This window comes from Pollicipes pollicipes, unplaced genomic scaffold (assembly GCF_011947565.3).
Source record: "Pollicipes pollicipes isolate AB1234 unplaced genomic scaffold, Ppol_2.1 Scaffold_4002;HRSCAF=4701_pilon_pilon_pilon, whole genome shotgun sequence".
In the NCBI taxonomy this organism is placed as follows: Eukaryota; Metazoa; Arthropoda; class Thecostraca; order Pollicipedomorpha; family Pollicipedidae; genus Pollicipes; species Pollicipes pollicipes.
In genome coordinates this window covers 15,438,994-15,455,841 of record NW_023596420.1, presented here as the reverse complement: position 1 = coordinate 15,455,841, position 16,848 = coordinate 15,438,994, and the positions used below count along the sequence as shown (strand labels likewise).

Sequence of the window (16,848 nt, the reverse complement as noted above, 5' to 3'; positions counted from 1 at the left end):
TCAGAATGTATGTTAAAGCAATTAATGCAAATTTGCCACAAGATTCTAGAAGACTATTTTAAATGATTCCTTAGTATTTTACGCAATCTATTGTGCCCATGAATTCATGGGTGGACAATTCACTTGTAACTAAACATCACTTACGTCATGAATAATCCATGACGCCAGGAACAAAAACCGCCCTTTTCCGGTTCGTTGAGACGCCACTGCTTGCGATACTGCTATGGCGAGCCCGACAGCGATAGTTTCATACAACGCCGACTCCTGGGAAGAGTGCATCAAGGGTGGAAGCGTGGAAGGAAAGTCTTTGTCTGTGAGGATAAAAAATTTGCAGCAGACATTGAATGTAAGGTTAACGGAACTTGTGGATAAACAACGCGCAAATGGTGAGCCAACTTATTCGTTGATAGGTCTCCTGCTGTGCTTGCAGGAAGGACGACGGCCTCCATGGTTACAGGTACCATGGTTACCTTGATATTGTTTGCACGTCACCCATGCCAGTCACGCTGTCACTTTTACTAGGACTTCGCAAAGCATCCCTCTCGTGTTTGCCTCAGCACAAGGCTGTCTAAGCCCCAGCAGGTGTGTCGCATGCGTTGTAATGTCAGCTGTTTTAGATGACGTCACAGAGAGCCGTGCTTCGTCTTTTCGATGCTTGCGAATTGTGATATGGCAAAAGCCGAGCTTCAGAGCCGCAAAGCGTGATAGGGTAACGTAACGATGCATGCTTTACTTGCCACTGTGCTCCCCAAATCCCTTGGTTTGTGGCCTGAACTGCCAAGAAGCTCGGATTAAAAAAGGGATTGCACCCTCATGTGGGTGACAGCACGCAAGGCTTAGGGCAGTCCAAAACCTCGGCCCATAACTTTGCCTGACATTTGTAGTCTAATCGGTTCTGACACTCCCTTGTGGTGCTTAACTCGCCGAGAGATCTTAGTGGCGGTGTTGGAAGTGTTCACTGTCAAATAATATTGTGATGTGCTCGTGTTTTGACCTTTTCGCCTGGTATGCTCCTGCATATTTATGCGAGTTTAAGATGTTGAGTGATGCTCACACACTTGGTCATGGCTCAAGAGTTATTCGACTAGAAGTCTCATTTCCGTAAAAACTAGCAGGCGTGTCCAATTCCTTGTGTTATCTAGCACAAAACATTGTGCGTGATTGAGACTCGCGCAGCTTGCTCAACATTGATCCAGAGCCAATTAGCTCCCACTCTGTTGGAAGTCGTGCTCACGGACGCCGTATCTAAACGGTTCGACGACTATACCAGTCGGGACCGTGAACGCCACATGACCAATGGGGTGTCAGTATTTCAATGACGTTGCTGTGGAGTCATCCATGTCTGAATGAACTCAAAATAGTCTGTATATCTTCGCGGGCGTTAATCTAAAAAAAACTAGAGGGGTTAGGTCTAAAGAAGGGCATGGCTGTGAACTACACCAAATTGTCTTTACGATTTTACGATACGGGTATTGGCTATGACATCAACAAGAGGATCCGGTTGAAGCGAGTTGTGACCGATGCTATCCCGAACACCCCACTTCTTCGCGCGGTTCGCTCGCCTGCCCACAGAGGCATCTCATGGTGCTCGGCCCGGCGGCCGAAATCATATTCGGCGACAGCTACCACCTCCACCCTTGAACTAGTGCAATGGGATCGTGAATGCCGCCCGTCGTAAAGTCTAACGAACCGGCAGGGGTATCGGCAGCGCAGACTTGGTTCTAAGTCAAGCCTACTTCAATTTCTGCCTGTTATAGTACATCTGCCTCGACCTGGCTTGTTTGCAGCGAAGGGCGACGTGAACCAGACGACAGTGGCGGACGCCACTGACGAGGGCGAAAGTGAAGAAGATGAAGACGAAGACGAAGACGCTGTTCCAAGGAAGAAAGCAAAAACATGAATGAAAAGTGGTCATGAGTCTCGATGAAACGTTGCCTAATAAACCTCACCTCGCCCAAACCTCAGTCGTCTCACTACAGATTCATTTCGCGTCTCATTTGCAACAATACACGCACCAATCACATAAAAGGGCTCTGTACCGATCGCCTACACTTGTCGCGGCCGGCAACGCCTACGCGTGATACATGAACGGCAGCAGCACGGCGGGACAGTGTGTGAATCGCGGCGGGCTCTCGCCGCCGGCCGTCATCAATGCCAGCAGCGCGGGCGGCACCAGCACGGCCACGCCTTCCACCACGTGCAGCAGCCGGCACTCGGCCGCCGACGGCTGCGCGTACGCCATGTGTAGTCGCCGGCTTATGTAGTCACCGTGCGCCGCCACGTGCGCCACGGTCACGTGTCGGTCGAGGTGCGGCACGTGCAGCTGCAGCTCGGAGCGGCGGCTCTCGGAGCGCGCCAGCCCCGGCGCCGCCACGTGCCGCAGGCGGCAGGCGGGTGCCAGGCGCGCGTACAGCGCCGCCAGGAGGCGCAGGCTGGTGTCGAAGGCGGCCGGCGCTTCGGCGGCGGCGCAGGCGGTGAAGTGGCGCACGGCGGCGGCCTGCGGCGGCTGCAGCAGCGCCTCGCCCGGCGCGGCGGCCGCCGGCGGCCGGTACAGCCGTCCGCTGGCGAACAGGCGCACCGGCAGCGCGTCGGCCGGCTGTCGGCTCTTGGCCAGCAGCGCGCAGACGGCCGGCAGCGAGGCGCCGCCCACCAGGTGCAGGCCGAGCGGCGAGCCGGCGGTGCCCTCGTGGCAAGCCGCCAGTCGCGCCACCTGCGCCGGGTCGGCGAACTCGAGCCCGCAGCCCTCGGCCACAAGGCTTTTCACCGTGTCCGGGCAGCTGACGCGCTGGAAGCCGGCCGCCGCCAGCGCATGACACGCGTACTCGACCAGCGCCTGCTCGCAGCCGGCCGCCGCGCCGTGCAGATAGTAGGCGCCGGGGCTGACAGCCGACGGCTCGACGTCCGGCAGCAGCGGGTCGGCGGCGGGCAACGGCGCGCGCTCGGCCGCCTCCGGCTCCGCTGGCACCGGCTCGAATGTGTCGGCGACCGGCGTGCGCGGGTCGACGGCGGCGGGCAGCCGCGCCAGCCGCGGCAGCAATGCTTCTTCCAGCGCCCAGAGCGGCTCCTGCAGCGCGCGCAGCCGTGCCTTGAGCGTGGCGCCGTCGCGCCGCAGCCGCGCCTCCTCTTCAGCGTCGGGCGGCGCCGCGCGGCGCAGCGCCGCGCCGCGCGCCGCCGTCTCAGCGCGTTGCCGCGTCAGCTCGGCCTTCTCGGCGGTGAGCATTTCCAGCCGGTGGTGGTCGCGCACGAGCGCGTCCACGTCCTCGTGCCAGCCGCGGCGGCGCACGCTCTCGCGCAGCGCGTCCGCATACGCAGACTGCAGCGCGTCGTCGAGGCACGGCCGCAGCACGGAGACGACGCGGTCAGCGGCGCGGCCGGACACGTACAGCGCCGACGGCAGCGGCGCGCGGCAGCACAGCGCGCGCAGCAGCCGCATCGCGACCCCGCGCGGAAGGACGTATAGGAACGATCAGATAAAGCACTGCACGCGATCGCGGACAGGGAGTGTGGAGACACCGGGATACAGACACACACCACGCACCAAACGTCTGTATTTGGGCGGACTATTGGTCGGAGCCGTGGCCGGGCGGGCGCAGGTGCCGGCTCTTCCCGTCCGAGATGTCCAGGGCTTCGTCGGCGACTCGCGTCAGGCCGCGATACTCCAGAACGCGGACCGTATCAGACTGTGAGGCGCTCATAAGACGCTTGACTGAAAAGGAGGAGCGGGCTGTCAGCTGGACTCACGGTCACAAGACGTCCATATCATCCTTCCGAGACCATATAAATAGTGCTAAAGCAACAATCTAATACAGCCCCGATCGTGCTAACAGAGTGCCACCCGCCCAGACCACGATGTAGATGATGCAAGCGCTCGCTTGCCGGATGCAACCATCCGAAAATGCCTGCCTTGGCGATGTCGAGACAGCACATACGCAGCCGTCAGCGTATGAACACGACACGCGCAATAGCCAAGAACACACTCAGTCCTTGAGGACTGCGCAGTATCCAAGCCCTGGAGACGTCAGCATCAGATCCCTGAGCAGCGCAGGCATGCGACCCAGTCCAAGCCAACTGAGTCAGCCGTAAAACACGCCTCTGCGCCCCCTGCTGGGCCGATTACTCGCTCCGAGCTCGCTGTGCTAGATCCCACTTCAGGTGTAATCGAACGGTACCGATAAGCCAAACCGTCTTTGTCGAGTCGCGCCACGTTCTGGGGCCTTCGTCGAAGTGCTGTGCTTGGCATACGTCACGTATCCGGGGCATATCATACCTGACATGATGATATTGACTGCAATGCTGTATCTTTAAAGTGCTGTGAAAAGTTGTTGCAATATTCGAGCAAAAGTTTGATCATTATTATATGGATTCCTGAACAAGGGAGCACTAAACAATTACGGGAAGCACACGCTGAGATTTTCCTTCAGGTCATTAAAAAAAATCGCTGAAGCAATGGCCTGACTCTGACCTGCCGTAGATCAGCGACCTTACAAGGTAGTCAAAATTTTGATGTCAGACGATCCGCTATTCAATTGCCTATACCTTTGCACAATTTGGCGCGGTTACGCCGCGCCCTTCGGAAACCATTTTGGAAGAACCTTCCAAGAGTCAATTTGACCCTCACTCAGCGCGTGTTAATTGTTGCATCGAATTAGATGGTATGGTCTGCTGACCGTGGTGTGTATAAAATAATGCACAAAAGTATCAATCATGCCTCAAATCATTGACACACCTGAGCGCTCTGCTGGATTCCAACCATTCGTTGCCAGGTTACGCCGTGGAATTAATAGCACTCGACCCTCGCAAAATCGCGTCTGTAAGCGTGAGACTAACAGATCCACAGCACCCTCGCCGACGCTGATGTCCCAGACACGGGGGACAGGCCGAGCCCGCGGCCGTCAGCGGGCCCCGATGCCGTCGCTCACCGGATGTTCTTGCCGAAGCAGCACGCCATGCCGGCCGAAATGGCCAGGAAGAGCACCACGGCGGCGGCGGCGCCGGCGAAGGCAGGCGTGTGGTCGACGAATAGCTGTCGCGCCGAGGCCAGGCACCCGTCGGCCACGTACGAGTTTTGCCCGGTCGGAGATTCCGTGCAGGGCAGGTAGGTGCCGTTGCTGCGGCGGCAGCAGCTCTCCGGCACGGTGGCGTTGATGGTGGCGTTGAGCGCCCAGTCTTTGCCGTCAACGACGCCGCAGCAGTGGAAGTCGCGCTGCAGGAAGTCCCAGGCCTGGGTGACCTCCGTGTCGCGGCCGTAACGCACCATTGAGCGCAGCATGCTGCTCTGGGCGGCGGCGGCGCCCGGCCCGGCCACGTACAGCGCCGAGCAGAAGCCGGCCACGCTGACCACCAGCAGCAGGACGCTGAAGCAGCCGAAAAGACCCACCAGGACCACGCTCTGGAACAGCGCGCCGCAGCAGCCGAGGAAGCTCACCACCAGCACCAGCGAGGCGGCGGCCGCCAGCAGCATGGCAGTGCCGCGCGAGACGGGCGCACCCAGCAGCGTCGCCACGTACGACTGCTCCTCGACCAGCGCATCCACGCTGACGCTCAGAAGCACGAGCGCCGCGCAGAACAGCACCAGGTTCTGCGCCAGCAGCCAGAAACGTGTCATTCGGCCGCAGTTGCAACCCATCGTCACCGGCTCGCTCCTCGCTGCCAAGCCTGGCTTCGCTCTGCTCCGGCTGGCAGCTGCTGTGCTGGCGGGCTGTGCGCGTCTCCCAACGCTCTCCGAACGGGTGCGGACGACGGCGGCGACGGCTGCTCGCGGGCGGGAAGGCGCCGACTTGGCGCGCCCGCCGCGCTGCGACGCCAACGGTCCGCCGCTGATAAGATTACCCGTGAACGAGCGGCGGCGCCTTGTCCGGCTTCCGATACCGGGTAAAGGTCACGGCGCCATAAGCCCGGTACCGGGGCGCCGCGTCCGATGCGGTGAGGCACCACAAACGTGCAGCAGGGAGACAAACGGGCAGCGGGTCGGGGACGAGGACGACGGGCTGAATCTTGGACAAGAGGTACGGCCACTTCGCAGCACGAAGATCTCGAGCTGCGGCTTCGCTGGCAAATTACGTACTTGGGGAGCTGAGGATATCTTCTGAAATCTAGCGCACAGACTGCTCCTTCACAAAAGGAGGAATACGCAGCTTTCGGCGATTATGTCATCACGTAAACGTGTCATGGAGCGGCGAGCTGTCCAGCCGGAGACTTGTTTCACAGGTCATCGTCTGAGCAGTACATCTTCTCGTCGAAAACTCGTGGAACCACCTCCGCAGGGCTTGAACTTGGGGTCAACTGCGTGTACCCTGGTATCTGCATAGAGCTGTTAACCACCGTATCCCAGTGGCGCCGTCTCCTGTCGTGCATAGCTGTTCTGATGGCTTGGTAAAAGTCACGCGCAGTGAATGGGAACAAGTTTGCGCACGGAGTCAGTGCTGAACGTTTTGCCGCCGCATCGACCAGCCCACGTCCCTCGAAACATACGTGACTAGAAATCCAGCACAGTAACAGTCTTTCCCGCCCTGCCAAGGGCTGTCGCACACATTACAACATCCTTCTGCCGGGGGGCATCGCAGGTAAAACGATTTCACCGACAAAAGGCGCGTTATGCGCACGCGTTCACGCTGCGGCGCTCCACTGGCTGCGCGCCGTGTGATCATGTCGTTCACGCTGCGGCGCTCCACTGGCTGCGCGCCGCGTGATAATGCCGTTCACGCTGCGGCGCTCCACTGGCTGCGCGCCGTGTGATCATGTTCACGCAGCGGCGCTCCACTGGCTGCGCGCCGCGTGATCATGTTCACGCAGCGGCGCTCCACTGGCTGCGCGCCGCGTGATCAGGTCACTCACGCTGCGGCGCCCCACTGGCTGCGCGCCGCGTGATCAGGTCACTCACGCTGCGGCGCCCCACTGGCTGCGCGCCGCGTGATCAGGTCGCTCACGCTGAAGCGCTCCACTGGCTGCGCGCCGCGTGATCAGGTCGCGTCCACATTCAACATCGAGCGTCTGTGATTCTTTAGACGGCATGTTTTCACACCTACATGTGATATCCTCGCATCAGAGTCGTTGGCTTGCAACACAAACTGTTTGCTTTTCTTGCGCCTATATGTTTTTCTCAGTCATGCACAAGCTCCGCTAGATAGCTAACACCTCGGTATGTACGTCCAATGATCGTACCTATCAGCCCCCCCCCCCCCATTTATCGTCACAAATCCTATTTCCTTGGATCTCCGGAATAAGAGCAGATGCGCATCAGAGCAGCACATTTGCTCGTGAGAAGGCGACTGCGGGGTGCCCGGTGCATGAGTGAAAAATGACTGCGGGTGAATGCCTTTCCCGGATATTTTGCGTGTCTACGGTCATGAACAAATTTTGCTCACTCAATGCCAATCTGTATCCAGTACAACAACCCGATGAATACCGTGTCAGTCTGCCTCTACTGACAATGATCGACAAATTACTGAGTACGACACCCACCTGTTTCCATCGACAACAGCTCGATGCACCGTCAATCCATATGGCAACATACTGGATATGGCGCTAATCTGTTTCTCCGATCGCCTGCTGGGTGTAGTGTCAATATGTCTCTGTCGAACACCTCAAGGCTACAGCTTCAATCTCTTTCCACGGACGCCCCACCGAATACAGCATCAATAGGTTTTCATTTGACAGCTCACTGGAGATGGCACGGCTAATGGCACATCAAGTTAAATAACGACGCGCTCCCAAAACAAATATTGCACTTCCAATGGCATTTGTCATGTCTGACGACAGTAGCACCCGCTGGATCAAATGACCGTCAAACAGCGAACACCGGCGGCTGATCACAGTCAGTAATCTGGAGACCCATTGAGCCCGAAACAAAAATAAAGCACACAAGAGACCGCCGTTCCCACCACGGACGGGGCCGCCCGACCGCGTCGCCAGCGGCGTCCGCATGGCAGGCACTCACTGCGGTTGATTCTGTCGATCCTGCCGTCGCCGGTGGTCTCGCGTGCCTGCCGCTGCCGGTACCAAATGTAGCCGATGCCAAGAATGGCATTCCAGCCCAGCAGGAAGTAGGCCACCGACAGCCGGCGCTCCCAGCGCACCGCCACCTGGAGGCGCAGGTGGCGCTGCGGTCGGATCGCGAAGCAGGCGGCGGGGACCGCGTGGAGGCGCTGGACCGACCGCCCGTGGCGACCCGCGATAGCCTCGGTAAATCCTTGGTAAATCCATGGGGTGTTTGACAGGGCCAAACAATGTGATGAAGCAATACCTAGCTATAGGAGAAGAAACTAATGATGAAGAAGATGAACTGCAGGACTGTATATTCATATCAACCTGTCTCACTGGATCTGTGACATTAAAAGGGGGGGGGGGGGCAAGGGAAAGAGGATTTACAGAGCTTGTAGTGGCTAAAAGATGAATTGCACCTCCTTGCAGCTGAATGAATGACTTAAAACATCTATGGCAGGCAGATTCAAATCAGCATATCCTTTTCTGGTTTTGATACCAGGATGCTACTATTTGCCCAGCCACACATAGTATATCATGTGACATGTAATTCCAACACAATGGCTTATAATTCCAAAATAGAGTGGACAAAATTGTCAGTGGCATTGCCAGAGTGGGATGTCCATAACATTACAGTATGGCCAGGCTTAGTGACAGCTGTGAATTCATTTGCCAAAACACAGGTGATGTGAAGCACAACTTTCAGCACAAAATTGTGCTTTGACATGAAACATAACAGATAATGTTATTTGGCTTACTTGTTCTGAAATTTGTGGAAAATGACGCCTGATAAATCTCCTTGTCCATGAAAAGCCACGTCTTGGAGGCATACTCCTGGAATACAATCATGATGAGCCAGTTTGTCGACCAAGGCTCACCTCAAGCAGACTTCTATGGGATCATATGCAAAAAGTTGAGCCTCATGTGATCTAAATTCAGTGGAGTCTTGACATTTTCTTGAAAAGATTCTGAATGCATGGAAGTGAATATCTATAATGCATGCTTCTTCTCTATCTACTGATAATAATATTCATCCAGTGTTTCACTTCTGAAGCTCACACCAGGTACCTCCTGATATGTTATAGACATTCCCTTTTCATATTCTACTTCCTCATTACAACAAGGTTGATATGTAGGAGCCTTCAGGCTTATCAACATTTTGGGGCTTTGCTGCCCTTGAACTATATTGTTTGGATCCTGCAGCAACCCTGATAGCAGCTTCTATAGCAACCTTTTATAGCCCTTGTCATAGTCAAACACCCTGTTCAGAGTGCTTCATAGACAAGCAACTAAGTAAGAACTTAAATAGCTATCATAGGTCATTCTTAGACCTTGCTTAGCTTTTGTCAAGTAAAAGTGTTGTTTATTTAGGTCACATCCTGACCACAAGTTGAACAGAAAATATGCTACAACTCAATATGTTGTAGCTAAATTAACCTGCCCACTACTGCCAAGACTGCAAAGATACACATGCCCTGCATAACAGCTCCATCAAATATATCAAGCATATCTTTTCAGGCAAACATTTCATTGTATGATGTAACTCCAAGAGGGCAAAAGTTTGATGCATGATCACCACTGAATTAAGCCCATAGAGAGCTGATGTTTCAGGGTATTATGATGCTGTGAAGGCAACTTCAGTCAACAAAACTCCAAAACCGACTGCCATACAAAAAACAATAAAAATTCATTACATTTTGACCTAACCTGAACTTTGGACACACCTAAGAATGAGGCTCAGCACACCATGACATGGAGGTGTCCAGTGCAGGGGATGCAATTTTAAGGGCGTGCCTACACTGGCATCTGCTTTCTAGGAAGGGTAGTTATCAGACAGTTCAAGGCGCATCAAACTACACTGGTTTGGTCGCGGGCAATCGTCACTTGAGCGATCTTTATTTATGTTCCAGACAGCAACGTATTACGTATATGCGTGGCAAAGTACCTAAATTTGCAAGCGATCCCCACCTGATCAGAACTTCAGTTCATCGCAATCCCAGCCGGCACCCAAGGACGCTGCAAGCATCGCGATGAATGGAACCAGCCAGGCGCGTGCATGGGTGCTGTACTTATGTCGCAGTTGAGCTAAATTCACAACGCATCGCAAATAAAATGAGGGTAGCAAATTAGGAACACCTTCCTAAGCCATGCCTCTCGACACCCAGTTTTTGGTTGGCCACAGGTCATACCACGCAACTACCGCAAATACAAACTCTAATAATACGCAAAATATGTATTGGTACACAAACAAAAATAGACGACCGCCCACCGCCCCACACTTAAAGGATTTCAACTGCAGACATCGACAAAAAGTACAACACAACCAATTAATACAACTATCGTGGCAGGTTGTAAAATGACGTCGCGCTACCCGGCGCCTGAAAAAGAGCACGGCAGGAGAATTACAGAAACTCGCACACTTGTCACCTCCCTGATGCCGTCTCCCTTAGAGATGCTTTAACCTCTGAGACCTCGTCTCAATCACGTAAGACGCAATGAGCCTGGCGTGGCCGGAGAACCAGTCAGCACAAAGCGCTTCAGAGAGTGCACCAGCATGACACCATAGGCACTGTGTGCATAGCATAATGGCATAGGTAAGCACTGACAATTGTTGCCTCAAGCTCGAGAAGTACACATCACACACCACTCAGCACTACACACCGAGCGCTTTTGCATACCAGGATCATACACTGCGTCACCATCCAGCCCACAGGATATCGACATGTGTAAACACCAAGCATAATGTTTCAGTAACTCCCGCTGGTCGGTCAGCCGAAGGCAGTGGAGCTGCGCGCCGTGCGACTGTAGTTGTTACCGGAGAGAAGCCCCCAACTGGACCTTTCAGAGAGAAGTCCGCAACGTGAACCATTGAAATACTTACGCCCGGAAGCAACCACACCGCACATGTCCTGCTCCCACTCCCAACCCACAACCCCAACCGCCCTCGACCTGATCAGTCACCGCGGCATAGATGTGATCGCCAGGGTGGATGACACGCACTCTCGATACACATCATATTATAGCGCACATGCAACGGGGCTGTTCACTTACAGCGATTCAGTGAATCACCGCATGTGCAAGGACTCAGAGCATCAATTCTACCCACTCACAAATTCGCGTTGCACCTTAACAAGGCCTCTTACCAACCGCAATCACTGGTCTGTTGGCTCCGCCTCCCGTCCAATCACAGGACGCATCCGCTGTGACGCACGACTAGGACAACGCACGACAGGCCCACTGGCTCTGATTCCCGTCCAATCACATGACGCACCGGCTGGGCCGCACGACTAGGACCGCGGAATCACTGGTCGTTGGTTCCGCCTTCTGTCCAGTCACATAACGCGCCAACTGGGCCGCACGACAAGGACTCCGCGTCAGCCAGCGCCGTCGTCCACAGCGCGACGGCTCCGTCTCGGCGCCGGTCCCGACACGCGCCCCGGTCGCCACGGCACCGGACCACTGCGTCCGACCAGTGTCGTCAGCTCGGCGGCCCGTCGACAGTCGGGCGGCCTCACTTGATGCGGGCCAGTGCGGCGGCGCGCCGCTCGCTGTTCTGGAAGAGGGCGCGCACCAGGTGGCGCGCCTCGTCGGCCGAGAAGTGCTGCGCCAGCGGGCCCTTGCCGTCCGACCAGCGGTCCAGGATGCCTGCCCGCCGATAGGATGCGGTGAGGACGCGGGCCCGGTTGACGGGGCGCGGTGGGGACGCGGACCCGGTTGACGGGGCGCGGTGGGGACGCGGACCCGGCTGAAGGGGCGCGGCATGGACGCGGGCCCGGTTGGCGGGACGCGGTGGGGACGCAGGCCCGGTTGACGGGACGTGGTGAGGACGCGGGCCCGGCTGGCGGGACGCGATGGGGACGCAGGCCCGATTGACGGGACGCGGTAGGGACGCGGGCCCGGCTGGCGGGACGCGATGGGGACGCAGGCCCGATTGACGGGACGCGGTGGGGACGCGGGCCCGGTTGACGGAAAGTGGTGGGGACGCGGGCCCGGCTAACGGGACGCGGTGGGGACGCGGGGCCGGTTGACGGGACGTGGTGGGGACGCAGGCCCGGTTGACGGGACGCGGTGGGGACGCGGGCCCGGCTGGGGGGACGCGGTGGGGACGCAGGCCCGGTTGACGGGACGCGGTGGGGACGCGGGCCCGGCTGGGGGGACGCGGTGGGGACGCAGGCCCGGTTGACGGGACGCGGTGGGGACGCGGGCCCGGCTGGGGGGACGCGGTGGGGACGCAGGCCCGGTTGACGGGACGCGGTGGGGACGCGGGCCCGGCTGGGGGGACGCGGTGGGGACGCAGGCCCGGTTGACGGGACGCGGTGGGGACGCGGGCCCGGTTGTCGGGACGGCCACACGAAGGGCCGGTCAGCTGGTGAGCTCAGCCGCTCTGCTAGGCTCATTTTTCGCCGTTGTGCATTAGCCATGGGCTGTGCAAAATAAGCACACTATGGCACCGTTTGTGGTAACGCTCCGCATGCTTGCAAGGTCCGCTGAGATCACATCAATAAAATAAGACCAGCCTGGATCAACCTTTAGCTCATGCAGATTGACAGTAAACTAAATATCGTACACAGTCCTTTCTTCTGGACCTATCCGATTATCTGACATTTTTCACAATCAAAACGTGCTCTGGACACGAACGTAGCGATACTGACCATCCCCAGCCTACGGCCAGGGTACCACTAACCGCGCAGGTTCTCCTCCAGCACCACCAGCAGCTCGAGGAAGCGGGCCCAGCCGGCCGTGTGGCGAGCCAGCAGTGCGCGCGCCTCCGCCTCCGTTTGCCGATCTCGAGGCTTGTCCTCCCCGTAGTCCTCCCCCGACTGGCGAGCGACCGGAACAGGTCCTCATTAATGTTACGTGCCTTTCGAACGCACCACAGAAACCTTCCTTGCAGCCTGTATTGTGCAATCGTCCAGCACTTTGGCCGTGGCGTTGATAAAAAGTGATTCATTCCAGACACGCTTATCTCAAAATCGGGCACAATTCCCTTGGTGGGAAGCCACCAGTGAACCCACGCAATTTCAGTCGCTGTGACAGGGCAATACAAACTCTGCTTCAAAGACGTCTTTCTATATGGATCCGAGTCACCGGCCATGAATGGAAGGTACAAGTGGTACGCGCGCGGTGCGAATACCCCACACCGCTCCTTCAGTGGCACATTGCCGGGGCCAGGGCCGCTAAGTGCGGCGATCGCCACGTCACACCGCTCAGCGGGCTCACTGACCGCGAACAAGCCGGGCGCCTGCTGCACCAGCAGGCGGGCGGCCTGGCAGAGCTGACCGGCGGCGCTGGCCGAGATGTCCTGCTGGGCCAGCACGCGCTCGGTCAGCTGGCGGCTGACCACGGCCAGCAGGAGGCCGGCGGCGCGCGCCATCAGGCCCGCCGGCAGCACGGGTCGCCACAGCCGGCAGACGTGGCGCAGCTGGTGCAGGCACTGGCGCAGCGCGGCGCCGGCCGGCCCGGCCACGTCCTCCTGCGTGTCCAGCTGGTCGAGCCCTGCGGCGGCGGATGGTCAGGAGGTCACGGGGCGCCACATGACTGACCGTGTGACCCCGCGCACGGAGATGGCGGCGGCCGGTCAGGTCACGGGCTGCCACATGACTGACCGTGTGACCCCGCACACGGAGTCGGCGGCGGCCGGTCAGGTCACGGGCTGCCGCATGACTGACCGTGTGACCCCGCACACGGAGATGGCGGCGGCCGGTCAGGTCACGGGCTGCCGCATGACTGACCGTGTGACCCCGCACACAGAGACGGCGGCACGGCCACGAACGCCAAGTGCCTTCTCAGTCACGGCCACAGTCATCTCAATAAAAACACTTTGGTGGCATATGTAGAAACCTGCAACATGCTCCACTGATTCGTTTGGTACCGTTCTTTTTACCCTAGTTCTCTTTTAACGCTGCAATTATTTTGAATGTTCTGGCCCTAATCAGGAATCAATTAAACGCAGGGACACCATGATGATACCTTCCTTATCATAGTCTTTTACTTCATAGGATTAGGGCTGAAGATAGAGCTGAGCAGTAAGGGGATTTGTGGGCATTCCAAAACGCCTTTTCGGAGCATCTTGCTCGATTTGGGAAAATCATAAAATCCTTTTGTTAGGCTTAATTGATACCACTAAGTTAGAACGAAATCACAGCTAGTTCAAACACCAAATGGTGTTGTCACTCTTTGTTAATGCCAAACCTCTTAAAGGTATCTATTACGTGTTGTTGCAGGTACCAAATTGCTGATATGCTACAGCATTGGCCTTCCTCCTGATCGGCCTACGAATATTACTCTTTGCTCTCATATCATCTACTTATTTACCCTTATATAAAGTGCCCTTTTGCCGCATAAACAATGTGCATAGGCAGTTAAAGCGCGATATTATTTTGGTGCCATATACATATATTCACAGCCCCAACATATGCTGCATGCAGCCGCACTCATGACAACCTTATGCATCGGGAGCCAACTGCACAATGCAAGATATCAATGCAACCAGGTGCGATAAATTACAGCAACTGAAAGTAAGTGCCCTGGGCGATAGACCACAATGATGATCACCGTATTTCTGAAGTCTCAATAGGACTCCTTACGCGAAGATGATAAGCCCGTAAAATGAAATCGGCATTTCAAGAGAGCGAGATCCACTAACCGGCCTCTGACAGTATCTCCAGCAGCTGGTTCTTCATGCGCGTCAGGGTGGCCAAGAAGATGTCCGACCCCACTTGCCGCAGCTCAGGCACTAGGTCCAGGAACGCGTCCCCAGCACCACTGCCGGGCATAGTGTCGTCACCGACCGCACTGCAGTCAACATAAAACATCGGCCACCAAACAGAGTCCGGCAAAGCACATCAACCGCCAAAACGTCTCCCAGTAAACAGGCGAGATGGGAGCCATCCAACCCCACGAATATACCGACAGAGCAGCCAGCTGTTGATAGCGCGGAGCGGGCACACGCGGACACGTCCAACAGCTCCTGGAAGGCCGGTGTCGCCACGCTGACACGGAATCGCGTCCCGGAGACCCAGGAGACCTCGGAGACCCGAAAACCCCAGAGAGCTCGGAGACCCCGGAGACCCCGATGGCCTCGGAGACCCGGAGACCTCAAAGACCTCTGAGATCCGAAGACCCTGGAGACTCCGATGATCTCGGAGACTCAGAGACCCGGAGACCTCGGAGACCTGGGGACCTCAGAAACCCCGATGACCTCGGAATCCCCAGAGCCCCTGGACACCTCGGAGATCCCGATGACCTCGGGATCTTCCGGAGACCCCGGAGAGCAGGCCGGCTGCTGACCTGTGTCGGGCGGCCAGGGCGGTGACGCGGTGCGCCAGGTACTGGCAGTTGTTGTGCGCGATGGCCGCTTGCTCGGGCAGCTCGTGCAGCGCGCGCCGGTGAGCGGTAGGCAGCAGGGCGCAGTAGAGCTCCAGCATGCACCGCGCCGCGTGGTGGAGCCGTGCCTTCAGCAGCTCCGGCCCGGCAGCCGCTTCGGCTACTGCTGCCGCCACCAGCTCGCCGAAAGCCACGGCCGACTCACTGGAGCACCACCAGCTCAGTCATGGGTGGGTGAGGCCGCGGTGTGCTCCGCCGCCCGCGAGGATCACGACACCACTGATCGGCTACAACACGGCACGGCACGGCACGGCACGGCAAGGCCCCGGAACTGTCCGGTGGAGAAACACTCGCTGAGCAGAGGCAGCGACAGAACATCGTAATAGTTCAATGACGCCCTGGACATGCCCAGGATTTGGGTCGTACCACGTGTTAAGTCTCGACGATGTAACATTCGGTCAACAATGGCTAGAGATGTCACCTTTGTAATGGCAAGAGCTGCCGGCAGCCGGCCAAGCTACAAGATGCACAAAACGTGCGCACCATCGACTCAGTTGTCACCTTCCTTTTTGTTTGTTCGGAGTTTTCTCTGTCAGTTGTGACAAGAATGCTTATGTTTATCCTTAGCGTGGACCCTCTGACAGAAAAGAATGCGGAAATGAAATAACCACCACCAGTCACGCACACACAGAAGGTGCAATACGGTCGGCACCACGTGCCGAACCCCATGGCCCCGTCCCCCAGCTTGCCGGACCCCACAGCCCACAGTCCCGTTTCCCCGCCTGACCGCCCAGGGCCAGAGTTGGCGGGGTCCAGGAGCGCCGGCTGGAGCCGCTCACCTGACGCGGCAGCGCGGCAGGCGGAACAGACTGCCGGCCAGCTCGCCGTCGGCGGCCGGCCCCGGCTCCGGCGCGTCGCCCAGCAGCACGGTGCGGTGCAGCTCGGCCGGGACCAGCCGGCGCGCCGCCGCCAGCCGGTCCGCACACAGCCGGTCCACCATCAGACGGTCTACCGAGGTCACGTGCGCCAGCAGGGCGTCGCCGCGCTCCCAGAACCCTGCGGCATCGCATGGCGGCCGCTGCCTGATTGGACGCGGCTGGCTGGCGACTGAAAGGCTGGTAGGATGCGGAGCACCGTGGCTTACGGGCCGGCGATGCTCGCCAGGTCACATCAAACGTGTGCAGAACTGCTAGTCGAAAATTGCTAGGCGCCGACCCACTACAACCGACAACGCCACATCAATTCAAAGTTGCCAGTTGAGGGGAAATGCCATTTACGTTGAACATCCCATTACTTTCGAACCCACGCACACACTTAACTTAAGATCCGCACCAAGAAGGGTGCAAAAACCTGTGACAACCTGATGTACCGCTTGAGGGCCCCCGCCTACTAGGCGAGGCGAGCAGACACCACGACCCCTCCAGCCGCCGGCGGCCTCTCACCGAGCCCGGCGAGCTTGGCGCTGAACTCCTCGACGTCAGCGATGACGCCGTCGAAGCGTGCCCGCTGCTGCAGGCTGGCAGGGATGGCGCGCGTCAGCGG

General features: G+C 57.7%; 3 protein-coding genes and 1 long non-coding RNA gene across 5 annotated transcripts; 1 reads left to right on the top strand and 3 right to left on the bottom strand.

The window, feature by feature from the left end:
* The first annotated feature begins 174 nt into the window (after window positions 1-174).
* Window positions 175-1,959, top strand: LOC119093664 (uncharacterized). Its single transcript, XR_005093655.1, has 2 exons — window positions 175-386; window positions 1,788-1,959. It is a non-coding gene; the product is annotated as an uncharacterized LOC119093664 (long non-coding RNA).
* A 586-nt stretch (window positions 1,960-2,545) lies between these two features.
* Window positions 2,546-3,138, bottom strand: LOC119094144 (serine--tRNA ligase, mitochondrial; the record flags this gene model as incomplete). The annotated part of the gene is made up of 2 exons (XM_037217219.1): window positions 2,546-3,090; window position 3,138. Coding segments are annotated over 2 exons (546 nt in total), but the record flags the coding sequence as incomplete, so codon positions are not given.
* A 36-nt stretch (window positions 3,139-3,174) lies between these two features.
* LOC119093663 (CD63 antigen) lies at window positions 3,175-10,042 on the bottom strand. Of its 2 annotated transcripts, XR_005093654.1 has the most exons (3): window positions 9,949-10,042; window positions 7,937-8,081; window positions 3,175-3,706 (listed from the first exon to the last, which is right to left on the bottom strand). XR_005093654.1 is itself a non-coding variant. In XM_037216650.1 (2 exons), the coding sequence occupies exons 1-2, from the start codon at window positions 5,624-5,626 to the stop codon at window positions 3,676-3,678; spliced, it is 738 nt and encodes a 245-aa protein (XP_037072545.1). In that variant the 5' UTR covers window positions 5,627-5,763; the 3' UTR covers window positions 3,175-3,675. The 2 variants fall into 2 exon arrangements, 1 of the variants encoding a protein (XP_037072545.1); XM_037216650.1 differs by lacking the exons at window positions 7,937-8,081; window positions 9,949-10,042 and adding an exon at window positions 4,920-5,763.
* Window positions 10,043-10,224: 182 nt separating this feature from the next.
* Zw10 (Zeste-white 10 kinetochore protein) lies at window positions 10,225-16,166 on the bottom strand. The gene is made up of 7 exons (XM_037217218.1): window positions 16,146-16,166; window positions 15,271-15,510; window positions 14,627-14,745; window positions 13,403-13,476; window positions 13,205-13,294; window positions 12,665-12,800; window positions 10,225-11,625 (listed from the first exon to the last, which is right to left on the bottom strand). Exons 2-7 carry the CDS (start codon window positions 15,405-15,407, stop codon window positions 11,492-11,494), a joined length of 690 nt encoding a protein of 229 aa, XP_037073113.1. The 5' UTR covers window positions 15,408-15,510; window positions 16,146-16,166; the 3' UTR covers window positions 10,225-11,491.
* Between the last annotated feature and the right edge of the window lie 682 nt (window positions 16,167-16,848).